This window comes from Lytechinus variegatus, chromosome 5 (genome assembly GCF_018143015.1).
Source record: "Lytechinus variegatus isolate NC3 chromosome 5, Lvar_3.0, whole genome shotgun sequence".
Taxonomy (NCBI): Eukaryota; Metazoa; Echinodermata; class Echinoidea; order Temnopleuroida; family Toxopneustidae; genus Lytechinus; species Lytechinus variegatus.
In genome coordinates, this window is record NC_054744.1 from 15,612,363 (window position 1) to 15,640,074 (window position 27,712).

Consider the following 27,712-nt stretch of genomic DNA (forward strand, 5'->3'; position numbering starts at 1 on the left):
CGTCTAATTTTTGCTTGCGTAAGATTTTCAGTATAGCCGGAGTACTAACAATCAGCAGTATCAGAATGATCGCTGTGTTGTTGTGGAAATGTGTGGACAATTGAATACTTCAACAGGATTAAACCACTGAACTGGAAATACGTATTTCCAGTTCAGTGGTTTAAACTAGCCCTTTTAGTTTGTGGCCAGAATTTGTCATGGTTCGATTCAATAGTTCAACGACGGACTTTCTGCAACACAGGATGGAAGGCTGTTCCACACTTTTTTGTGAAAATGACCGGGGAAAATGAGCACTGTCTCAGCTTGGATCTTTTAATCCGCTTTTATATAGCGCTTAATACGTCAGAACGATGTGTCTAAGCGCTTTAGAGATATTACCCAGTCATGGGATTCAACTTTTAAATCAGTCATTCCCTCACACAATGTGTGCACATCCTCCACTCCCTTTTTTAGTCTCGATGGGCATTCTCATTTAAAACAAAGTTTAATTACGTCCTGAACATGTGGTATTGCCGTTGATATGACACTTGATTCAGTCACTTGGTCCTATATATTGTAAAATATCTAGAAATTTAATTAGTGTATAACAATAGAAAAAAAATAAATAGGCCTATAGTGAGTGAGGGATGATCATCGATCAACTCCCTCTTTTGAATATCGCTGAGCTGTGCAACTTGTACTTATAATTATTGTTGTGTGAAAAAATAAGCAAAACTTAAAAATTTCATAATTTTCTCAAACCAATTTGATGTCAGAATTTTTTTGGACATCAAATTTTGACATTTTTTCGTCGAGATATCCAGTGAATCACAAAAGCAAGCATTACGGCCGTCTTTGATGTGCGCTCATTATACAGTTATGCATGATTCGACAGAGCTATTTCCCCTTAAAACAATTATAGGACTAAGGGGAAAGAAGTTTAACTCAGATTCTGTGCAGGCAAAATTAATTTTTATTTACCCATATATATATATATATATATATATATATATATATATATATATATATATATCTGTGTGTGTGTGTGTATATATATATTTGTATATTTATTTATTTATCTATTTATTCATTTATTTATATATTTATTTATTTTAACTGACTATTTGATAATCATTGGTAAATTACTACTCTTCAAATTGGTAGATTGATGTTTCTAACTATAGTCGAACATTTTTTTATTCAGTAGAATTTTGTTACTGAATTGAGGACGTGAATTAGTCTTTCCATTTATTGTCCTGTTAAATATTATTTCGTTAACAATTTACACATTTTAAATTGATTCATTCCAAAAATTATTATTTATGCATAGATTTTTTATTACAAATATAAGTAACCAATTTTTATAAAAAAATCATCATATGTGTATACGACCGAAAATTTCTTGATCTTGGCCAGTTCAATGACCTTGTCTGGAAATTAATTCTGACCAATCAGAAAACGCCTTAGTGGCATCTCTCTTGTGTTGCCGATGCTTGCACGTGAAGGTATTGTATTAATATTTCCATTCGAAATTAATGAAGATATAATATATACAGTTGTATTTACGAAAATTTAATAATTTCATAGTTCTTCAATCTTTCTTGTGTGTATGATTGATGAAGAGAAGTTGGGATCAATGTAAAACAGCAAATTTGAGCGTGATTGCGATGTGTGAACGCGTTTGGATTTAGATTTTAGTACAAGTCCCACATACTGAAAACAGTGTAGGTTAGTCTAAGTTACTTTTGAGTGTGAAGAATGAATCTTCATTGAAGATGTATTTTGTGTTCTGTGATTAGCCAGGAGGCTCCGAGAAATTAAAGTCATTCCACTGACGTGCTTAATCTCCACGGAGCCAGTAATGGCATGCCATTTACTTTTTAATGAACTTTTGAAGACGCGGCTAAAGAAAAGTTGTGATTTTTTAATTTGATTGATGATTTGCTTTTTACAATTTTAGATTTTATTTTTGACATGTTTATCGTTGGGGAAATAACGGTGCTTGTAGTCATGGTAGTGCAATGATTGCACTACCATGATTACACGCACCTAGGCTAGCCTGGCTTGGCTTAGCCAGGAGGCTTCTAGAGAGTAAAAATCCTGTAAGGTTACTCTGCACGAAGCCAGGTATCTAGCCAGGAGGCGTTCTGGGGTAAAAATCATAGTACTATTCGTACCTTTTACCCCCTAACGCCAGGCGCTTGGCCCTATAGGACCGCACATCGGAAAGGAAAATGCAACTATACAAATGCACCAAACAGCGCCTTATAATTTGAATCTGACGTTAACACTTCTGTACATGGGTATAAATATCGGTTAGCACAGTTTGGTACATTAAAATTAAATGAAAGGGAACAAAAATCGCAGAAATGGGATGAAGAAATAAAAGTAGAAGAGAGTTTACTCACATTTGTTGTCTTCGCCATCTTGGATCCATTGTTAATGCAACCTAGTTACGTGACGCTTATAGAGGGCGGCAAAATCAAGTGCTAAAATGTCCCGCTTCAACCACTGAACCAGGGGGGTGTTTCATCAATATTGTCACGCGACATGACAGTTGTCGCGTGACAATATTGATGAAACACCCCCCCTGGTTCAGTGGTTGAAGCGGGACATTTTAGCACTTGATTTTGCCGCCCTCTATAAGCGTCACGTAACTAGGTTGCATTAACAATGGATCCAAGATGGCGAAGACAACAAATGTGAGTAAACTCTCTTCTACTTTTATTTCTTCATCCCATTTCCGCGATTTTTGTTCCCTTTCATTTAATTTTAATGTACCAAACTGTGCTAACCGATATTTATACCCATGTACAGAAGTGTTAACGTCAGATTCAAATTATAAGGCGCTGTTTGGTGCATTTGTATAGTTGCATTTTCCTTTCCGATGTGCGGTCCTATAGGGCCAAGCGCCTGGCGTTAGGGGGTAAAAGGTACGAATAGTACTATGATTTTTACCCCAGAACGCCTCCTGGCTACAGGTATACCTATCCATTCACGTGCGTGTAGGCCGCCAAAACCTGAAACTTTCGCCCCCAAGATTTCTACTTCTAAAAGATCTAGCCCTGAATCATTTACATGGGATGCTACTTCATTTCCGACATTTCTTCGCCATCGATTTTATTTTTAAACAAGAATTCATCAAAAAAATGAGAAAAATATGACAAGACAGAAGAGACTTGCCCGATGTTTACGTCGCCATCTTGTTTCCTTTTGTTCTTCGCCAACATTACAGACGCGTGCGTCGGGTAACGTTGGCGAAGAACAATAGTAAATAGTAGTAAAATTGAATAAAATTAAGAGCACGAGCGTTCACTTACCCAGTCTGTTTACGTCGCCATTTTGAAGTCTTTTGTTATCAATACTAGACTGGAGGCGTCTGGGGAGTAAAAGTCATCTACTCTACGTAGGCTTACTCCCCACTGACGCCCGTTACGCCAAGGTATATCCACCCACGAAGGGCCACAAAACCTGAAACTTTCGCCCCCGAGATTTCTACTTTCCCTCTTAAAGATCTAGCCCTAAAACATGTACATGGGGTTCAACTTCATTTCCAATTACATTTCTGCGATATCGACGTTTTTAAAGAAGATCTCATTTAAAAAACAAGAAAAATGTAATGAAAAGATGGGAAGAGCTTACGGCCGTGTTTACGTTGCCATCTTGATTTCTTTGTCTTCCTCCTGGCGTCAGCACACAATTCGCGCGAATTGGCAGCTATACGCTGTAGAGCTGCCAACCTGGATTTTAAAAAATACTTGCATTGACCGATAGATCAGGAATCTTAAATTTTTTTTGGTCAATAAATATCATATTAATTACTTTATGATATTTATCAACCGAAAGAAATATTTATGAATCGTGATATTTATTGGCCGATGCAAGTATTTTTTAAAATATAAGTTGCAGCTCTGCACGCGTGTGGTATCTACATGTAGGTATCGATAACAAAAGACTTCAAAATGGTGACGTAAACAGACTGGGTAAGTGGACGCTCATGCTCTTAATTTTTTTTCAATTTTACTACTATTTATTTAATGAAAATTAGGAACTTTAGTAAAAACTGGGAATAAACATAAAATCGACCCATGTACGTCAGTTTGGGCACAAAACAAAACGTAAAATTGGTGATTTAGGTCTAGTTTCACCATGGGAAATCCTGGCCTCTACAGCCAGGTATAGATAGCCGCGCCAGGCTTCATGGGGAGTAAGCCTACATATAGTATATGATTTTTCCTCCCCAGAAGCCACCAGGCTACACACACCGTCATTTCCCCCACGATAAAACTTTTATCAAAGCAAATCATCAATCAAATTCAAAATCACAACTTGTCTTTAGCGATGAACTTAAAAAGTTCATTGAAATATCACATTTGTAACCAAAAATACAAAATTTCCATATTTTTCATTAGTAACTTGGGGATCTTTTTTTATATTCACCAGTGTGCTCAGAAACTTTAATTTTGGGCATAGTTTTGTGTAGGTCTAACTTTTCAACCTATATTTTCAATTCAGAAAAAAATAACTGTAAGAATCAAATTTATTTAAGAGCCAAGTTATATGATGAATACCTGTAATGGCAACTGACAGTGTAAAAAAATAAACATGTGTCCCTAAGAAAAAGAGAAAATAAGCCAAACATTGCCAACCTTATTTTGCCACACAGGGAGTTGTAACAGAGAACAAGGTTATATCATAACCTTGTTCATTGAATAAGTGCCTCAGGCGATGGTTCGTGTAGGCTCCACTACACTAAGTCTTCACTACCGCTACACCTACCCGAACCATCGAGCGACAAATACTTGCTCTCAAAAACCAGTGACAATCTGTGTCACTTTTTGATAAGAAAGGCAACACGTCATAAAGACATTAAGCATACTCTACAGTGACTAAATTTACTATCAGACACAGACTCACTCCTTGCCTTTTTTTGTAAACGTCTCAAAAGAGGTGATTTGAAGCCGGCTCGCATTTCCCCACTCATTAATTCACTGCCAAATCCAAAATGGCGAACGTGAATTGTGCGTGGCCCGATTTACAGGGATGTACTGGCCACTGCTAATGTTGAGCCCTGGTGGAAGAATCGATAGCGATAATGATATCCGTTCACATTGTCTGCTCGTGAAATGGTCTTGGGAGATTATTGGATCACTCAAGAATTGATAGAAAATTATCGAGATTCAGCAATTTCATGCATATTCATGCGACGATCCGAAACCTGGAAATCTATTGACTTTGTGCATGTTGTGATAGATTCCACAAATTCTAACAAACCGATGCAATATCGATGCTAGTACTTCGTAAGATTTTGACAGAAAAGCAAGAAGTAATCAAAATTTGCCTACCTGTGCAATACTGGTGAGAAAACAGATCCTCCGAAAATACCTTTCATAATTCATATTTAAGTGAAAATCTATGTCAATTTTGGTACGAGTCGATAGAAAATTTTGCACACTTGCTTTGATGAAATACAGTGTGGGGCACTGGGAGGCTAGCAATGCGCATATTTTCACTCATAAATTAGCTCGTGGCAGTGGCTGGATGAAGTCACGTAATAAGCTAAGTGTATGTCGTCCGCTTGTGCTGAACGCTATCCATTAAGTTCTATACAATTTGCCACTGTGCCTAGCCACGATTGCAAGCCAGTTTGTGAATGAAAATTAAGGAAGCATGTGCATTGCAAGCCTCACAGTGCCCAGCACAACATGGCATCCAAACAAGTGTACAATGCTCTATCACCTCATATCAAAGTTGACATAGAATGTCACTTTTGTATATTTTTTTTTGAATAGTGAAAGACATTTTTGGACAATCTATTTTCTTAACGATAATGTACAGGTAAGCGTATTTTGATTACTTCTCGCTTTTCCATCAAAATCATACAGAATAGCACCAGTGTCGCATCATGTACGTCAGAGTGCACAGAAGAACCATAATTGCAGTTGATAGAAATATCCTAAGATTCATGTTTTTTGTGATATGATGAGCATTCCTGCAACCACAATCTGAAAAAAGTAAACATCTTAAGAAACGCAAGGTGTGGGAAAGAAGGAATTATCTCTGTGAAATATCAAGTTTTTCATGACATTGAATATAAAGATCTTTGTAGATGATCGACAACATAATATAACTCTCTAAATTTCCTCAGATGCAAATTATAACAAATTAGAGCTGAAAATTTGGGTGTAGTCCCATGCACACAACACCCTTTGTCCTGTGCATAAAACCTTCACAAGAATTGAGTCAATATCAGTTTGGTGATATCTTTGCATTACAGCAAATACATGTACAAGTTCTTGGGTGCATCATAATCATTGTTTGCAATTATTTTTGTGATAGTTTCCTCCATTTAAATTTGAACCAAGATCTAAACTTTATTTTTAAGTGTGCACACTAAGGAGAATAGTACCTATAACTTCCTTAGTGACATATCTACTTTGCTTGTTTTATCCAGATGAAAGCTGCATTATTTATAGCATTAGCCTGCCTTGTGGCCCTATCGAGTGGTCAGGATGGAGCTAAACTCCTGGCTTCAAAGACTATCTTGAACCAATGGTTAGTGGAAGGCAGGGACGTGACTGTGCTCTATACCATCTATAATGTTGGTAGCAGGTAAATATTTGCAACTATATAATGTAGTTATAATGTATTGTATTTTTATTTTTGTTCAATGTTAATTTCTCTCTGCTGAGTAATTTTTCTCAAAGTCAATCATAAAATTGCTCTTGATTTTACAAACAAAATGAATATGTTCTTATAAATGAGAACCCAAATTATGATAATTGTTGCATTCAAATTATTTTCAACAATTATTTTAATCTGCAAAGATGATGTTTAAACTTTAATTGATGGGAATAAGAAATATATGGAGAATCTGACTTGGTGCCAAAGAACAGGTTCCTGTCATTTATAAAGTCATACATATTTTTAATAATAATTGTTTTAAGGGCATATCTCCCAGTTGAATGTTCAAAATCTTAGTTTTTTTTTAATCCTGGACAGCTGCAGTAAATTGAGATATAAACTAGAAAAGAAAACTTTAAAAAATATTTTCTTCTAAAATTAGTTTTTGTTCATGAATATCCAAATAATCCAGACATACATTGAAAGTTTGCAAGAAAAAGTTTTGGAATTGGAAACTAATCGAAGTTGAATATTTGCAGTTCACAAACATCTTTCTTATGGGTAAACATTTTAACATTTCATATTGATAAAGTTTTCTGTTAAACAGTGCACTTAATTTATGATGATGAATAAGTTTGTGCTTCCTGAAAAATCTGGCTATACAGTGCGTATCAAAAAAAGTTTACACTTAGAAAAAATCCTGTAAAATTATTGAGTAGTAATATCTTGAAAAGTATTCCACATTTTAACATTGGTACAGATCCATTTAAGCAAATGACGATATAACTTTCGAAAAATATTTCCGCTTGAGTGAACACCACTTACTTTTGAAAAGTTAGTGAAAAATGATTTGCGCAGAACTTTGAAATAGTTATGCGAATAAAAGTAGACCATAATCATGAAAAACACGTTCAATTTAGCTAATAAAATTGATTTGAAGATATCTTTTACTTTTTTTAAACTTGTTTCATTGCCCAAAACACCATGAAGAGTGCATTGCGCCCCACCCCACTCCCCCACACACCAAGGCCATCGTGATGGTATTTGCTTTACAATGAGCTGTGATCCACATGAAAATGCCTAGGCTTGATTTTCATTTTGTTAATCACTTTCAAGCCTGGGAAAGGTCTGGAAAAGTAAGTATTAAATGAAAAATGAAATGTAAACCCACATTAAATGATAAAAACTTAGTGAAAAGTGCTGGAGATGTCTGATATAAAATTTTGGTCAGATTCAGTTATGTCCTAAGATCCAGCTGGCACAAAAAGGGTAAAGGTTGTGCTTAATAAGTGTTGAAATTTTCACTTTTGGTGGCAAAATTGTTCCAAAATGCTTGAATGTATCCATTTCATTTCAGTTGACTAAAAGGGTAAGGGAAATGTAAAAGAAATGTTTCGCAAGATAAGTTTGATTTGGCCCTTTCCCCTCGACAAAGCGTTAAAACGAGCATTTCTGCGCAAACAGATTTCTGCGAGCTTTACAAAAATGGACAGTGCTCACTCAAGTGCAACATTCTTTAAAAACTTTTACTTTCATTGGATAGATGAGACCCAAACCCAAGAATATATGTGAAAAAATTACCCACATGTTGTATATTTTTTAATTCCCAGGACTTTTTCAAAGTGTAAACTTTTTTTTGATACGCACTGTAGTATAATTTTCTCTTAGCCAAGTATTTTATTTATCAGAGTTTTCTTGATGTCTTTATTTTTCTTCTCATTCAAGTCTTGAGTATGTAATGTGACACTTGACTTTCTGTATACAATACTCTAAAGCATTACTTGTTTCTCACAAATATTCTTTTGGATAGATCAATCAACAAATTTATTTCCTTAATTCATACAGTGCTGCATCCCAGGTTGTTCTCAATGACGAGTCCTTTGCAGAGAGCGATTTCAACGTGGTCAGTGGTCAGTTGAAGGTCCAGTGGGACCGCATCTCCCCAGCCAGCAACGTGACCCATGCAGTCATCCTTCAGCCTCTCAAAACCGGTCTTTACAATGTCACTCATGCTACCGTTACCTATGTCCCATCAGAAGGATCAGATGCTAGGGTATGTTACAACCCCATAATATTGATAATAATATATTAAATTATATAAAGGTGTGTCTCTATATGATACTACATTATATCTTATCTCAATCCACTTGCTATTATATGGCATTGAAATCTATTTTTCTTTTGTATAATTACATGAATAGGTGTGCGAATGGACAATTTAATTTCTTGTATATTTATGAATTGCTTTTGTTGTAATGAACAGTGAATTACTTTGATGTAATTGATATCACTGAAAATTACAGTGCTTTAGGGAATAATGTCATTCCACATAAAAGTATTTTCTGATAATGTTGAGGATAAGAAATTAGAATATTGTCTTTGAAACCTCAAGTCTGCCTGCTTTGCCATGTTAAATTCTGAATATTACCCCGCCCACCCACCGTTGACCCAAACATTTAGAAATGGCTCTTTGTAGAAGCAGTATGAATGATCATATTTGATGATTTTTTTTTTTGTCTTTTGGCAGACTTCATATACAAGTGCTCCAGGAAAAGCTGGTGTTGTAGCAGTAAAAGATTACGATAGGAGATTCTCTCCACATTATGTAAGTATTTAATTCCGTCATCATTGTCAGCATGCATGTCAGACAACCATTTGCTACTCGTTAATCACATCAAAGAAAACAACAGATTTTGCAAAGACGTTTTTTTTTTTATATTTGTATTTGGATTTTCCTCTTTGCTACTCTTCTGTATGTAATCAGGCTGCCTGCCTTATTAACTGTGTTTGATTCTTTTCACACATTCCTGGCAAAAGCTGGCATATTTTTTGTCTAATTATCTTTCTTACAATAAGTGGCACTGTTTTCTTGACTCATGCTTCTCATTAAAAAAAACATATTGTATTGTTTAGTTTCACTTTTAATTTGCATCAAAAAAGTAAATATGTCTATCTTCAAAATTCTCATAGTTTATGTATTTTTTATATAGTAAGTGAATGCTACTTTATCAGGTGTTTAAAAAATTTATTCTCTATGTGAAGTACATTGAACATATATACTATGCCTTGTGTAAAAAAAAACACTGAGAGTAATTGTACTTGCTTGTTTTTAAGCTGACTTGGTACTCTTTCACAAATACGTTATTAGTCCTAGTTCACAAGCAATCCATAGCAGTAGGTATAAATGTTGAAAACATGCTTATAAAAAGTTAAAGCTTGAAGATGGTTTCAAGATAATGGCCTCCTGTGCTACTGGATAACAGACAGAAAATCAGAATTTCAGGGAATAAAGCAAGAGACTTGCTATGTATCAGTCATTTTTGTTGGGGCATTTTGGGTCAAAAAGGTGTATTTATTATCTTGTGTTTTTCTCCTTCATTTATGTCATAGATGGATTGGGCTGCATTTGCTGTTATGACGATCCCTCCCATCGGCATTCCATTCCTTCTATGGTTCAGAAGCAAGTCAAAATATGAGGCTCTTTCATTTAAGACCAAGAAACATTAACAACTTTAGTCTATAAAAATAAAATCCTTTATTCTTTATTTAATTCTCAGTTCACTACCACAAAATCATGATAATTTGGTACAAATAGATTGTCATTTTCTGTCTCTGAATTTGTTTTGTAAAGCAATATTGTAGTATTTTGATTGACCCATCTTTCTTCTTAATGAAGAAAGGTGTGTCTCTATATGTTGCAGATGATATCCTGATTTTGTGGTAGTGAACACGAAGTTATGTTCATTAGTATAGTTAGATATAAGAAAACGAATGGATCAGCACTCAATGTGAATTGCAAAGTGCACTAGTAACAACTATTGCTAAACATTCCATGGGGGGGAAGATATGTTCATAATGACGCAGTTACATTTCCCCCACGGTGGCCGTATGGTGCGTCGAAAACAGCCGTTTTAACATTTTTTTGTAAGAGCTACATATGGGTGGAATAACAATGAATAAAACGGCTGTCATGGAAATGTGACTGAATCATTATGGTGACATTACAATCATTGATCGATCTGTATTTTTTATAAGCAGTATCATGAGGACAATTCAAACTGTTCTTTGATTTTAAGATTCTGTTATGATGATGCATTATCGATCCTAACCATTGAAAAGGATATTAGACACATGCTGTAGATATATTGATTGAAATTTCATGGATTATGAATATCAATCATTATACGGCATATCTTAATTTATAGTTATTGTTATTTCAAGGGGGGGGGTTCATGTTAATGCTAAAAAAAATTATTTCAGTCTAATTTGTCCATGCAAATCATGTTATGTTTTTAGCAGTTACAAATATCAAACTTTGGGTCTTTTAGATAGTGGTTACGTATGGTTGTCTTCACATGCTCTTTCTTTTCTCTCTGCATAGATGATAGTTGAGGTCACAAAAATTATTTCTCTTTTTTCTTATCACTCAATTCTAGATTATTTGAAGATTTCTTGTCTCTTTCATGTTTCAGTATGAGAAGTTGTATAATGTTTTCATGTCTTTTTTTCATATTTCAGTTTATATCTCCAAATCAAAGCAATAAACACTGCTCAGCAAACAAAAGATGATAGCAACATCTTGTTTGTTTTTAATGGGTAAACATACATTAGTGGTAACTGTTGGTGAAGGGTCATCTAAACATGTCTGTGTTTAATAACTTTGATTTCTTTATTTTCTCTTGCCTTGCATATATTCAATACATTATTGTGTAGGTAAATAGAATTAAATTCATAGAACCAAGTTATAAACATTCAGTATTATAGGAAAGGGATACTTGTAATTATGTTAAGTCTCTAATCTAATGTGGAACTTTTAAATTGAATTAAACAATGTCTTCTGATACCTCATATTCAAGAAATGGAAATTGAAATACCTTTCTTTGCCTTGCAGCCTTCCTTGAATATAAACCATAGAAAAAAGTGGAGATATGAAATTATACATTATCAACTGGACATTTTTACGATCACTTTAACAAAGCGTTCCAGTGCACCACTACATAAGACAGAAATACCATCTGTTCTGGGGAATTATTTTTTACCAAAACTTGACATTTCTTGGCTTCTATGTGCACCGATCATTGGAGCCAGATGTAGTCTTGGCAGAAGAAAGAACGGTGCACAAATAAGAAAATTATGGTGAAGACTGTTTGTTGATAACTGTATTTTTTTCAAGTAGGGGAACAGTGGTATGGTAAGTTTGGAGAAGATACTAGGAGATCTTCAGATAGGACTGCTGCCTGATGATAGCTATGGGTTGTCAGTATTGTATATGTTCATCGTAAACTCAAGACTTTTTCAAAGTTTGTTCATTGTCTATGTCAATCTTTGATTTAGTTAAAGATATTTGTGAATTTATTATAACACAAACACTTTTTAAACTTCCTTTAAAATGAAACTGACTTGATTTATTTGCTTATGTAAAGTTACATTTTAATAGAGAAAATAGATGCTTGAAATTGATGACAATAAGGAGATACAAAAAAAGGGGCAGTGAGAGTTTGAGTGAGAGGAATAATATGAGAGAGGGTGTGATATAAGAGAGAGAGAGAGAGTAGAAAAGGAGAGGGTTGATAAAGAGAGAAAAAAAAGTAAGTGGCTAAAGAAGAAAAAGTGAAAATAAATTTGAAAATGTGGGCATTTGGGGAGGGAGGTTAAAAGAAGAGGGCTTGGATTAACCCTAGGCCGGGGTATTTGGGGAGTTCATATGGCTGGGAGGCCCCCCCCCCCTAAGATCTTGGTCGTCGACCGCGCGATCGCGCCGAAAATTGACACGCAAGTTGCCTGGGACATAATCTACAAGATTGCATAATGATTTATTTCATGCGAATTGCTCTTAATTGATTATGCTAATTTATGCGTAATTAGTATGTGAAATCATACTTTTTCCTGTAACTCCCTTAATAAAGCTCCAAATGTACTAATTCTTGGTATAGAAACTCTTTGTGGTGTTCTTAGCTAGTGTACATGAAAAAAATTGCGATATCAAGTCATTTTGTTATGTATTATATTGTTTTTTGGAATTTCTTATGTATTTCTTTGTTTTTTGGACCTTTTGTTTTTCATTGTTTTTTCAATGAAATTTGTTGGAGACTTCTGTGATCATAAAAAGCATAAAATAAATACGTTTAGACCAGCAAACTAAAAATCATGCATTTATGAATTTTGGTTGATAACACAATTTGCATTGACTTAGTACACAAAATAACGGTTTTGAGCAATTTTTGGTCTGACATGCACTTACATAATGTTATGCAATTTTGGAACCACGTACCCGGGTGACGCAAAATTGGTCTCAAAAGTTGCGCAAGACTTGAAAGTAAAAAGTCAGCGAGCGGCGCGGTCAAAAAAAATCGCGCGGCGAAAATATCGCGCGATTTGTTGAGGGGGGGGGCCTCCGAGCCCCCCCCCCCCCTCCGGCCTAGATAGGGTTAATGGGGATACTGGAGTGAACCTCGGATGAACAATCCAGCAAAACCTGCATGAAGGTGAGATGGAAGAAGGTATTTGAATGATAATGAAGAGGAAGGCGTCCGTAAATTGGTGAAAAGAAATACTGAACGCGAAGGGGGAGGTGTCCGATACTAGACTTGCGAAAAGGGAATTATAGAAAAATAGATGGTCTTCCGTCAGCCGGTCTGGACAGTTATAGTCTATGCTGACGGCTGGTAGATGGACGAAATCTGAACAATACAACAAAAACAAGAGAGAGCTAGATGAAGATTTGTGCATTTGAGAGATGGGATAATGGTATGAGAGACGGAAGAGGCAAATGTGAAAATGAGAGGGGAAAGGGGTGAATAATATGGGGTACAAGAAGCGAGTTGACATCGTGGTGAGAGATGGAGGAAAGGAATAAAGAGGGGGGGGGGGGGAATGGTACGCGGTGAAAATTGAGACAGGGGCAGAGCCAGGATATTTTGATAAGGGGAGGGGGGCGAGGCAACTGGAAGGCGATGTCACATTCTTGTGTATAATGAATAATATAGAGTTACACAACTAAGATATATCTCTTTATATGTATCATTCTTTTTAACGTTCTACATTTTTTACAATAGTTTTTCTCCTTATTTCATTACTTGAAAATGCACCCCTGTAGCACTGTCCCTGTATGGAGCAGATAGATTGTAGACATAGCCATACGCAGATGTTTTGCTGATGGTGGGCATAACATGTAATGATAAACTCGAAAGCAAGCGAGTAAAGCGACCTTGTAATAAAGGCACTGTTTCATATTTTCTGAAGTGATATTGAAGGTTTTCCACTATTTTAGGTAAATTTGTGAAAATTTTGAGTTAAGAAAAAGTAAGTTTTCAAAATTTCTTGGGGCAACTGCCCCCCCCCCCTCCTGTTTACGGCCATGATTGTAGGTGAAGGATAGGGAATAGAGAGAGAGAGACGCACATTGGGTGAGGGAGGATGCTATCTTTCTCTACAGGTGATCAGGAATCATCATCCGCTAACCTCAAAATCTTCCCCTCTCCTCTAAATTCAGGCCTATTAATAAAATGATTGATATAACTTGAAATGCGTCAGTATTTGACGTACAGGAATGCAATTCTTTTACCCGCAGAAATGAGCTCAATATAATCAGGGCTGCATGTTGCACGAGATATGAGCATGTTTAATCATGATCCAAAAAGGCTTTCGAAATCAAATGAAGATAATGTTAGTCACCTAGTCATATTTGGTCACAACAATGACGCTTTCTAAACGTTACATCTGAATTTATGAAATGAATTTAAGCAATTAATACAATCTTAAAGGCATTAAATAATATTGCATACAATCAAGTCGTCAAAACGGATATGAGAGGAGGGAATATGAATAAACTGAAATAAATAAGATATTAAAGTATAATAAAATAGAGAGCGTTTTGCCCCATCTCCATCAAAATAACACGACATGTATATTTAGACAAAATAAGGGACTTTGTAAATAATTGTGAATTAGTTTATAGAAATAAACTAAAATGGATATGCCTTTGTATTTTTGTTTTATTTCTATGAACTAATTGATATCAGTTTCAGTTAATCGTAGATTTTGAACAACTTTTAACTATTTACTTTTTTTCTTACTCTTTAACCACACAGCTCAATAATATATCTCACTACTTAATTCTTTGAACAGAGAAAAATCATTTTTCATAGCGTGATTAATATGGGCACCTTGTCAGTCTCGTGATTTCTACTAATAGGCCTATAAATCTAAATTTTCTTGGTTATTGTTTACTTTATATCTGCAATAAATCGGAAGTACCACATCGAGACAAAATTTTAATCGGTCTTGAGATGCAACTCAATTTCCTTTCTGTCAGTAATTCTTTTTTTATAACACAACCACAGAAGAATGGATTCGGATATGCAGTCTTAATACCAATGTTTGTAATTAATTAACTTTGATAAGGACTCGAACTCTGTATTTTTATTTGTAAACCACTTTTGTAATAAAATTTAGCAAACTAAATACAATGAACCAGCATTGACTAAATCCCACTAGTAGGTGTGGAATAGGCCTAACCAGTGATTTTTGTTCAGTGCTAGTTGGCAATTTCAATTAAACGTGTCCAAAACAAATTTTCAATGACGTGAGAAGAAAACGATTAGTACGTGCTTAGTTTTTTTTGTCTTACGATGGTTCATTACATCTTTGTCATGAACAGGAAGGGTATAAAGTTAGTATGGAGGCTTAGAACAAAGTGCCATCCTATCAACCAACACAGTTGATGAGTTTTAATCTTGTCTTTAGATATTTTTACAATTGCAATCTAACGAGTGACTTTTTTTCAAAATAACTTATATATCAAAGATGGAAGTAAATGACTAAATATATGCTTGCACGTCTTCCAAGTGATCCCTTGTAAATTCGTATTACCCCTGCATATTACGTAATAATTGTCACCATGTCAATGTCTCGTGATGAGTCTTTGTGTCATCTCTTGACCCCCGGGACTTGACCACGTAGAGTCCATGGTCATCAGCCTTGCTATAGTACAGCAAACATGAACTGACGTAGCAAGGTGGCACATGGGCATGTCTTCTATTGACTGGTCAGCATGAAGGAAGGAAAAAAAAGTGTGGGGAGGTATTTAGGAAAAAAATCGATATAATACATAACTGTCCCTACCCTGCGAAATGAAAGGAAAGCGTATATAATAGCGAAAGGGTTTTACTCAATCTGTCCAGGCTGGAGATATTCATATCTCAATAAAAAAAATCACAGAGCAAAATGCTTAAAGTTCTATCAAAATCGGATAATAACGGAGTTGATGAATTCTAAAGATTTGCATCATTCCGGTGGAACAGTTCTAGGCACGTCTTCATGAATATTCATTAGATATGGGCTGATGATGTCATATCTCCACTTGTTCTTTTGTATTTTATTATATGAAATTAAGTTTATTAAAAAAAATATACCAAGAACTAAAACAATTGGATTGACAACTGATTTAGCGTATTGGTTATTTATTGCCGCAACTTATTTCATCATAATGGAGACACATCATTTACGCATGTATAAAAAATGAATCAATTATAATTTCATGTAATAAAATAAGATAAAGGAAAGTGGGGATGTGGCATTATCAGCCCACCTAATAAATATTCAGTTGTATTCACAGAATATTGATCAACGTTAAAATTCAATAACTTTGTTATTTGTTGTCCTATTTTTATGAAATTTTCAGCACTGCACTTTGTAATTTTTACTCTATTTATATAGATATTAATATTTTCAGCCCGGATCATCTCTTTAATAGCTCCATGCTTTTACTAACAAAACCAATTCTGTTGCTTGGACACCATGCTTTCTCGCATATTACTAGTCCCCATTCATTACAATGCCTACATTTTACTTGTGAAAACCTGCAAACGGTCTTTCATCCCACTTTCTTTATTTCATAACGTGCTGTGGGTTTAAAATGATAAGCTTAAGAAAATATCAATATATTTTGCTCCGTCATTAGGTTCCCTTGCACTCGAGTTCCCCTTGATCAACAATTTGGATTTTATTATTTCATGTAGTGCGGGGGGGGGGGGGGCAACGAACATCATGAGCGAAGAGAAGATCCGATCTCACTCGTAACAAAAATCATGAAAATGACGCCGTCAATCGAGACATTCGTCCAAATAATACCTCATGATTAAGAGAGGAACTGCGCCAAAATTTAATCGGAAGTTCCATTAAGTTAGAATATACACCTCTGTTTCGCTGAATGAAATAAATTTTCTAGGAAGGATGAGTGTTTATGGGGCCCCCGTTCTAAAATCAGATCAAACGTTGGTTGACTTCTATCATGTGACCCCAAACAGATGGAAGAGGATTGAGGGTGACATACAGCATCTTGAAAATAATGCAATCAAGAATGAGTTCTGTAATCATTATGAGTTCCTCCTGACGCCCAGGTACTCCAGTAATATGTGAATAATCGGAATAAGAACAAATAAACATGGTAAGGAAACAACAAGAAATTACACAGCAATCTCTGTAGATATTACAGTCATTAGTGCCGCTGTTTATGTTTGTGGTTTTAATTGAGCAGATAAGGTCACGAGTATCAAACTGGATCAGTTAGATTTGGCAATGTTTTCATCTTCAAATTAGTTCATTTGGCCTCATTTCAATGTTATGCTTATTTAATATGACGTTTGCAATGGATGAAGTAATGGGTGGTGTAAATACACTCTTAAAAATATTGGGTAAAATGCTCCATGATGGTAATTATGTATCCAACCAACATTGGGCATTTCTTTTGGGCATTATTATTTATCCAGTGTGATGAAAATTTTGCTCGTTCTAAAGTAATTTCTGCTTATTTTTTAACCTTACTGGACAATATACTTCCCGCATTGGGTAAAATACTACCCCAAATTGGTTGGATACATAATTACCCTCATGCTGGTTAAAATTTTGCCCAATTTTTTTACAGTGTACGAATAACTTATATTCCAAGAATAACAGGCCACCTCTTCTATATATATATATATATATATATATATATATATATATACGATATATATTTTTTCAATGGCGTACCTAGGACTTTCCAGGGGGAGGACAAATTCGTCCGCCCCAAAAAATGACATGCAAAAAAAGGTCCCGGGGGGGGCACAGAGATACGTCCCTTGCATGGGTTGTGACTCGTCAAGCTCTCTCTCACCCCCCCCCCGTAGGTACGCTAACGTATATATTACCAACATGTACCAACACTGGGATTGTTTGAAGACATGAGAGGCCTCGCAAACACGGAGGCTAAAGCACAAAGGGGCCTTCAACCCCCCCCCCCCGGTAAATGTGTACCTCATAATCGTGATTTTTGCATGATCAATCCTCCTCGATTCCCCCACTTTCAAAATCGTTGATCAGTGGCCCCACTTCACTGTAAAAAATATTGAATAATTTTTTTTACCACCACGAGGGTAATTTGTGCCCAACCAATTTGGGGGCAGTTTTTACCCAATTCGGGAAGCATATTGCCAGTAAGGTTAAAAATAGGCAGCAATTACTTTAGAATGGGCAAAATTTTCATCACACTATGATGGATAATAAAAATGCCCAAAACAAATACCCGATGTTGGTTGGACACACGATGACCCTCATGGAGCACTTTTAGAGTACCCTTATTTTAATAAGTATACAAAGACAAAAATCACATTATTCTCTTAACAATGAGTCAAAATCTATCCAATAATTAGATCTTTGTAATAAAAAGGTTAACGTTTTCGCTCGGTCGGTCCTATTTTTATATAGATATTTTGATCCATCCGCCAAATCTGGCCCTGTTAGGATTTTAGGATTCTGACCCTTAAGGGGGAAAGTTTGAGAATCCATAAGGAAATTGCTGCATCGCAGCCTATAAGTAAAAATATATACGTAAGGAAATCAAGGAAAACTTAGGAACGAGCAGAATTCTTATTGCAGTACATTCTAACAATTGTTGTTGCATTTGTGGTAGTATAGGGGTCTCATCATGCTCATGTACTTATTTACAATCTCAATTCAAGCTAATTCATTTGTTTTTTTGCAATCGCATGATGGTTAACTTTCTTCTGAGAGAAATTGACTTGCGGTAAGCATGGTAGGTAACAAACAGTTGTTGATTATGATATAGTTTTCTTTTAAAGACATTCTGTAGACCATGTATCTTCCCACAATGCAATAGATGAAGAAATTGGATTTTTAAGCATTTCAACTGGTTGCATTTATTGATGTCATCACACTACGTCATGAGGGGCGTGTTAAAGTACAGCAAAACGGGTGACACTTTTTGGCACTTTAACAAGTTGTTATTGGAATGATGTTTCACGTTCTGTGATATACATTTACCGAATAATTGAAGGCATTTCATAATCCTAACGTGGTTAAAGAGTAAAGGAATGAAAGAAACAAATATTGTGATCTAAACTCCAAACTTGCCTCTTTATTTCCAGTGGTCATGAACATATAATAGATTTTAGATTGCATAGATATTTTATCAACACCAAACTTTTGTTCTCCAAGAACTATGTAGACGAAATCGAGGCAAAACCATGCAGCCCTTAATACGAATGTAAGAGAAAACGACTTTAAGGTGAGAACACTCTTTAATTGTCCCGTAAATGTTCTATCAGTATCAGTATCATCACCTATTTTAAGAGTGAAAAAGTCAACTTAATTAGTTGTGATCCGGGATGGAGTTGAGCCAAACAAAAACTCGTTAACAAAACCTTCACGCGTCTTCTTCTTTTTTTTTGTATCGTGAGGAAAACGAACGATCGATCGCTTTATTCTTGTGGGAACTATACAAAGAACTTTCCAATAAATCGTTCATCCGATAAAAATGTAATGATTATGGCGAAAGGTCTGCTGCTCATCGCCTGCAATATCCGGTTTATCATTAAGACACTCGAAGCCAAGACGAGGCGAGAGATGCATGGTAGATGGCCAAACGATGACTAATTGGCATTTAGGATATTACTTATAAATACATGACGCATACTCCACGGTACATGACAGCATTTTGTTTACAGTAAAGATTTATTACTTGAGACCCGGGTTAGGGACTTTCAAGTCACCAAAGAGCGGCGGAGTTTAAGTGAGTTTATTTTGCATTTGAAAACAAACAACAATTAACAACCCCCCATAAAAAAAATCAATCAAAATAAAGTTTGAAGTATATCAGCCACTCAAAAGACTTGGACTGTAATGTGCAGTGCTGAAATTAAAATAAGAATGATGGCCAAAGTGAAGTAATTACCGAAAAAGTAATACGAAGCTAATATTGGGGGACACTCAAATATGGTAAATGCATGCATGTTTCCAGTGATTAACAATAATGTGGCGAGGAAATAGTCCGTGTTTGTTAGACCTAAGTTATTTTGTCACCGCATTTGGCGTATTCCTTTAGCTATATGTTCAGGGCGTGTGAGTTTTGTGTAAATTATGTGAAAGGCCTTGTATTATTATACTCCTCAAAAGTAAAAAAAAAAACAACAACTTTTATTGAATACTACTTCTTTATCATCGAAGGAGGGATGGGACACCCTAACCCAATTCTGTTATTCGCCCTTTATTGTATTCCGGGCACTGTTTCCTTCCTAAGTACCTTGAACTTGTAATTTTCGAGTACTTTGAAAATAAAATGCAATTGAATAACCATCCGATAAATTTGACAGAATGAAATAAAGTAAAAATCAAATTTTAAATTTCTTTTATACTATCTTTATCAATCATTTTAAGTGAATAATAACACCTTTTCAATTATGCTTTTCAATGGTTTCGTTTATCATCATTCTTTAAATGAGTGGTTTATTTTAATAGAAGACGAATCAATTCCAACTGATTTACCCGATAGGCCTATATAAAAATTGATAAAAATCGAAGGATTTGCCAATAATCATTAGGAGTTTAAAATAAAAGACCGAAGGAAGTAACAAAATCATGACAATATTGGAATATTACTCAAAAATGGGAGAGAGTCCAGAAAAAATGACGTCACACAAAACCGGAAGCATGCACCATGTACGAATAACAGACAATCCTAACTTTCAAGGAGTTGGCAACACGAATAACAATAAAATTAGAGGGGAAAATACACGTTTTTACCGTTTAAGTTCGATAATTATCCTGAATATGAGTGAAACAATAATTAATTAAGTATAACACCTTAATATAGGCCTTATCGATTCACACGATTAAAATGGGTTATCCAGAATTCAAAAGTTGTCATAATATAGGCTAGCCTATCGACCTTTATATAGCCTTCTGACCTACTTTTCTTCGATCATGTCTGAAGAGAAAGGTGTGTAGATGGTATAATAATGATGAGGGGATTGATACAGTACCACTTTCAATTACCCCCCCCCCCCCTCTCTCTCACTTTTCGACCAGACTCTTCGATGAATACACCTGCCCATCGTCCCCTCTCTTACACCATGATCTACCAGTTCACACCCCTCCCCCTTCTCTCCCCTTCTCTCCTGTGTCTGTTGCAACTGTCTGAATTACCCTATCACTCATCAGACAGGATCCGTTGGCAAAAAGGAATCTACTTGGCCTGACGATGCAGTATAGCATGCTAGGGCCATCTACAACGTGCAGTCGCAATTACACATCGGATGTGCCTTTCCCCGCTCGCTGTCTGTTAAACTTTCTTCAAACTTTTTTTGGGTCTCGTTCTCTCTCTCTCTGCCTCAAGTGCGAAATTAATATGCAGGCAGACACACGGGAGATATGTCCATGGATTTTTCTGCTTGGATAAAGCATGTGGCAAATATCTGCAACAAGTTATGGTGTCGTTCGCCTCTGACCTTTACAGGATCAGCCTTGGATAGTTGGAATTAGCAGATGTGAACTTGAAAGACTGAATACACTTTATTGCGATAGGTTGCTGAGTTCTAGATACGCGTGAGCACCCCTTGCATGCCCGTGATATAAAGGTGCACCTCCGATCAGTGGGTACATGTTAAACTTGTTTCGTCTCATTTTGTGTTACAAACGACACATCTTCTTCTAGCTATTGGCTTGTTGTTGCCAGGTCTTTGATCAATTAATTTATCGGGATTATTGACGATTGAATATTATCGGCGATTGGATATTATAGCCTCTTTCTTTATCAGAACAGGATCATGGATAACAAGTTTATGTCTCACTTTGGGGTCTTGAGCTGGGTAAGTGCAAAGTTCAAATTCCGTGTCTTGAAATTAGTCGCGTCCGTATATACGGTGCCTATGATGATTATAGTCTGTATCTTTGTTATGTTGAGTCAATTGTCAATAAATGCAAAAGTTATCATTCAAGACTCCCATAAAACAATACCAATAAAAATTGCACAATGAAACAAAAATATGTAGTTCCTGAGTGTCTTCATAGCTTTGCATGTTAAGAAACATTGTTTAGGCTGGGGCGAGTGGTGGAACATGCATGGTTGACTTTTTAAAAATTGAATCTGACTGATATTTCTTTTTAAGATTGTCGCGAAATGCCTAGGAAAGCCACAGGCAAACTAAAAATGGTGAGTAAGCTTTACTTGCATTGTTTTCATAACTATATAAAGTTAAACCAGGTCTTACATTGAGGGGAATAAGGAAGTTTAGGTCTAGTATGTCGACTAAATGCCAAAGAAAGCAAAACATAATATATATCGATTTTTTTTTGCCATTGAAAGAGAAAACTTTAGTGGTCTCAGTTGCAGTATAGGAAAAATTACCCCAAAATAATAGCTATCTTGGATTTGAAAATAGACTGTGAAACATTGTGTTAACTGCATCAGCTATCCTCCCTATCTGCAATCAATTGTATATTCTGACCAAATATATTGAGTGAGAGCAACTGAATACTCTTTCCTTGTTCTTCCCAGTTCTTCTTTTTATCATTATTATGATAACAATAATAATTGTAATTATTATCATTGTGATTATTATTTTCATTATACTTCTACTACTACTACTACTACTACTACTACTACTACTACTACTACTACTACTACTACTACTACTACTACTACTACTACTACTACTACTACTACTACTACTACTACTACTACTACTACTACTACTACTACTACTATATACTACTACTACTACTACTACTACTACTACTACTACTACTACTACTACTACTACTACTACTACTACTACTACTACTACTACTACTACTACTACTACTACTACTACTACTACTACTACTACTACTACTACTACTACTACTACTACTACTACTACTACTTCTACTTTACTACTACTACTACTACTACTACTACTACTACTACTACTACTATTATATACTACTACTATATACTACTAGTACTTTTCTTCTTCTTGTTGTTCTTCTACTCGTACTACTATTACTACTACTACTACTACTACTACTACTACTACTACTACTACTACTACTACTACTACTACTACTACTACTACTACTACTACTATACTACTACTATACTACTACTACTATATACTACTACTACTACTACTACTACTACTACTACTACTACTACTACTACTACTACTACTACTACTACTTACTACTACTACTACTGCTACTACTACTACTACTACTATACTATAATACTATACTACTACTACTACTACTATTACTACTACAACTATAGGCCTATACTACTAGTACTTCTACTACTAGTACTACTATTATTACTACGTCTACTACTACTACTTACTACTACTACTACTGCTACTACTACTACTACTACTATACTACTACTATAATACTATAATAATACTACTACTACTACTACAACTATAGGCCTATACTACTAGTACTTCTACTACTTCTACTACTTCTACTTCTACTTCTACTTCTACTACTACTACTACTACTACTTCTACTTCTACTTCTACTGCTACTACTATACTACTACTACTACTACTATTATATACTACTACTATATACTACTAGTACTTCTACTACTAGTACTACTACTACCACTACTACTATTACTATTACTACTACTACTGCTATAACTACTACTAATCCTATCTACTGCTACTATTTCTATTATTATTATTATTATCATTATCATCATCGTCATCATTATTACCATTATTATTGTTATTGTTTTGTATCTTATTGGTGTAATTTCTTTTAGTTCGATTATTTTCTTTAACTTAAGCTTTATCATATGACATTATTTGATTATGAAAGTCAGTATTTTACGAGGAAGGAAGGAGAACGAACAAGGAAAAGAATAATATTGAATCCATGTTATTTAAGATTTTTTTTTCTCCATTAGAACTAAATTGTACATGTCATTGTTTACATTCTTATGATATAAAGGTCAAAACAAAACACGCTTAGCAAAATTTATATAATTCACGTCAAAAATGTAGTATATACATGTAGATTGAATGTGATTCAATTTCTTAGTTGCATAGACAAAGGGGGTAAATATTGTAAATCGATTGATTTATGATTGTAGTAAAACTTTGATAGCCTTAGTATAGATTTGTACGAATTTGCAAAACATTCGGTATGATTCAAAGCTTAAACGAATGCATGTTTTTTCTTATAAGTGCATCCGGTTGAAACTGCGTGCAATTATTCGTAACTAATTGCAGATGTTTAATTTCACTTTGTGGAGCCATTGTATGCGTCTGTACTGAATTATTATTGCTTGCGATGTACATTATGTTTTCCTGTTTGAAAAGTCAACTACTAATAAAATGGGTGCAATTTTGCATCATAAGGTAACTCTGCACTCTTTAGCAGCACATTGAGCCCTATAAAGGGTGCAAGTTTGCAACAGAAAAGGCAGCTCCCATTCAATTAACATTTGAAGTGTGCATTGCACTTTTTTTCTTATTCTGAAGGCACTTTATATTCGGGGTTTATATAGGCCTAGTCACGATTTCTGTCAATTTGTTACAGGGGGAGATTAACGAAACAAGAACAAAGTGAAGATGATGAGGATGGCGATACCAATAACAGCCACAAACACAACAATAATGACAATAACAATAAGAATAATGATAAGTGATAATAATGGTGACATCAACTTTAATTCACCCTCTGGTTATGAATGAATGAACCGGTGCATTAGACAAATAAACTTAAAACACGTCTTTTAAAATTGCATATATTTCCTCATGTGACAGATGCATGACATAGGCCTACTCTGTAGAATAAAGGGTGGTGTAACATACTGTTGTAATTCTTCCAAGAAAAGAAGTTAGATTTTAATAATCGTAAATGGTAGATCACTTCGCTTATTTACACTTTAGTGCAGAACTTTGTTTTGAATAAATAAATATCAGATGCATGGGTTTTCAATCTATCGGAAACATCAAGTCCTATTAATGTTGAAATTTTGAGTGCAGTAATCAATTTCAGTGATTTAATTCGGATTTAATCAGGTTATAGCTCCCTCTTAACATGCTCGATGTACAACATGTCCCACTTAAACTAAGGCGACTTCTTATTTTGAGGAAGGATATGGAAATCGTTTCGTTCTGAGAAATTGCAAACTTTGCTATGGCATTGATATCTAAATGGTAAACTGTTGTTTGTCATAATATTGACTTGAAATTTCTGATTGAACAAACAATGTTTAAAGGGATTCATCATCCATTAAACGATGCAAACTGGTAAATAAGGGAATCATAGAAAAGTGTACCATGTGCATTCAAATTCTTGACCTTATATATATATATAACATAAATATTGAGACTGCAAAAATTAAAGATACACCTGTACTAAATCACAACTAACAAAGCAAAAATTTCTGTTTTAAAATCAATAATACACAAAGCCCTTTTGCGATCGATTTGAAAACAAAATGAAATATAAATTAATATCAAATTAGTGTAAATGACAATCTCTACAAAACAACGTCAATCCTCGAAAAAGGAAAATATGAAAAAGAAAGGTAATTTAAAGAGCAATCTGAAACGTGGTTCTGCACAGCATCATAAAAGAGGGCTGTACGGAACTCGAAAGTTGAGGGCGCATTTGCATTTATCGAAGTGAATTTCGTGCACAGTTTGATAAACTTTGTGATTTTTTTTCAGTAAAAAAATGTAAGATTACAAAATTGCTGGAGAATGGGGGGGGGGGGGGGTGACAGCTTCCCAGGCCCCGCTGCTGCGCTAAGCCATGATCTGAAACAAATAATCAATCCGAAACAATATAAAATTGTAAAATTTACTCAGTATGACCGATCCATCAAAGAAAGTATAATCTAGCCATCTGTAAGTCTGTCAGTATATATCATTCATTCAGTGGCGGATCCAAGGGGGGGGGGGCACATCCGACCCGTGCCCCCCCCTTTGAGAGTCACAGTCAATATCTTTAATGTCGATCACAAAATAATTGTGCCCCCTCCCCTTTCGACAGTCATGGCAAATATAGGAATATGTCACAAGTGATTTTTTTTTTTTGGTCAGATTTTTCTGGTAAAAATCCCCCTTTGGAAAATCCTGGATCCGCCCTTACATTCAGCCTCCCTTTTTTGGCATTCATGGGGAAAACAACTAGACCGGACCCCATAAACAGGGACATATATATAGGCAAATTTTAACTTGGATTTTATACAGTCAAGCACAGGCATGATGCAATTATTTGTTTTGTCAAATATCGTTACATCTTACATTCATATTCAAAATAATTGCAGAGATTTGTCAGAATGATAATCAGACATTCAACAATGATCAATTTTACATACCAATGATATTGTATAGGCGTACGCCATCAGCAACACAATAACTGCATCTTCTCTAGCTCTGTTCAATTTTTTTTGGTAATATTCATTGTACAGTTATCTAAATGCCATCTGTGTCTAATTCGGTAAAAATTGTTTGAATATTGTTTCAAAATGTGATAATTGTAATTGAAACTGTTTGAGTGCCATGTCGCTACGCTAAAATTGCCCTCAAATAGAATTTGGGTAAATTTTGACTAGAATAGTAATAAGCCAGTTGCTATTTGTATACCATGAAGTTATATAAACTTCCTTTATCACTTTGTAGGTGTATAAGACCCTGACCTCAGAGGAATCATGTCGGCCTATATACCAAATATTTTCGAGCTCATTTACATTCCCAAATAATCGTCTGTTTTCAAGTAGGGGTACCTCATAACCCTAATTGAGTTTATAGTTTTAAAGCCTGTATTAACTTTTGGTAGATATATTCTTTATAAAAGATTATTCATTTTCATAGTTTATATCGATTGTAGAAAAAAAGGAGAAATATATCAAATTAAATTACACGCTGTTTGAAAGATATCGATGAATCTTGTTATCTATATAATTTGTGTAAATTGAAAAAAAGTCCTGCAAATTCAATGTGTAATCCGAGGTGTGTTTAACTATATACCTGCTTTGCTGTATCAGAAATAAATAACTAAAAAGCACGACAATCGGAATATTGATAAATCCAAGGGGGAAGTTCTAACTAAAATTCGTTCTAACTAAAATGTTAGAAGGACAAATTAATGCCAAGAATACCTATTTCCTTTAATTTGCTTATTATGTCAAGGAAATTCCCTGGAAACGTATTCTTTTATCATTTTATCTTGGGAATTCTCGTGATTTTTATCAAACATACAATCTGCATGTTTTCATTATATTAAGTTGGTGTAAACATAGCGATTAAGTGCTGTTTTCCCCCTATATTGAAACTTGAAATCCGTGAGAAGTACGATCACATGATCCATTTCCTTAGCAAAGGTATCATCTTGAAATGGGAATGTCCCCTTTTCAAGTAGAAAGGAGTGAATATTTCTACTAAAATGATACTTAAGGCCGGCCTGTTCGGCCCATCATGGACCTACACCAGTTCGAAAGGGGTGTTTTCTCAGGCCTGAAATCATCACATATCGAAATGATCTTACATCGAAACATATAACTTGAAGTTCACTTACGTAAATCCCGGGGGATGGGGGGGGGGGTGTGGATACATCCTCATCCCTACGTTTAACATATTGCAAAATAATGTTATATATAGCTGCATCATGAGAGTATGGTTATAATGCGTCCATTTATGAATTGTAAGATATCAATGACTTTTAAATATGATTATAACTTTTATCACATACCAATTAAAACATCCTTTGAATACACTTGCATGAATGTTGGGGGAGGGAGTGGCGTACCTAGGATTTTCCACAGGGGGGTGGGGGC

The 27,712-nt window shown here is 35.1% G+C and overlaps 2 protein-coding genes across 2 annotated transcripts in view; both read left to right on the top strand.

Annotated features, from left to right (window-relative positions):
• Positions 1-1,385: 1,385 nt before the first annotated feature.
• LOC121415559 (translocon-associated protein subunit beta-like) lies at positions 1,386-11,998 on the top strand. Its single transcript, XM_041608812.1, has 5 exons — positions 1,386-1,484; positions 6,434-6,591; positions 8,449-8,656; positions 9,131-9,208; positions 9,994-11,998. The coding sequence occupies exons 2-5, from the start codon at positions 6,434-6,436 to the stop codon at positions 10,108-10,110; spliced, it is 561 nt and encodes a 186-aa protein (XP_041464746.1). The 5' UTR covers positions 1,386-1,484; the 3' UTR covers positions 10,111-11,998.
• A 9,160-nt stretch (positions 11,999-21,158) lies between these two features.
• LOC121415560 (myotubularin-related protein 12-like) overlaps positions 21,159-27,712 on the top strand; it is a 93,850-nt gene continuing 87,296 nt past the window's right edge. The window contains exon 1 of the mRNA XM_041608814.1: positions 21,159-21,746. Within this exon, the coding sequence (XP_041464748.1) occupies positions 21,705-21,746 (42 nt within the window). The 5' untranslated portion in view covers positions 21,159-21,704. The remainder of the gene's footprint in view (positions 21,747-27,712) is intronic.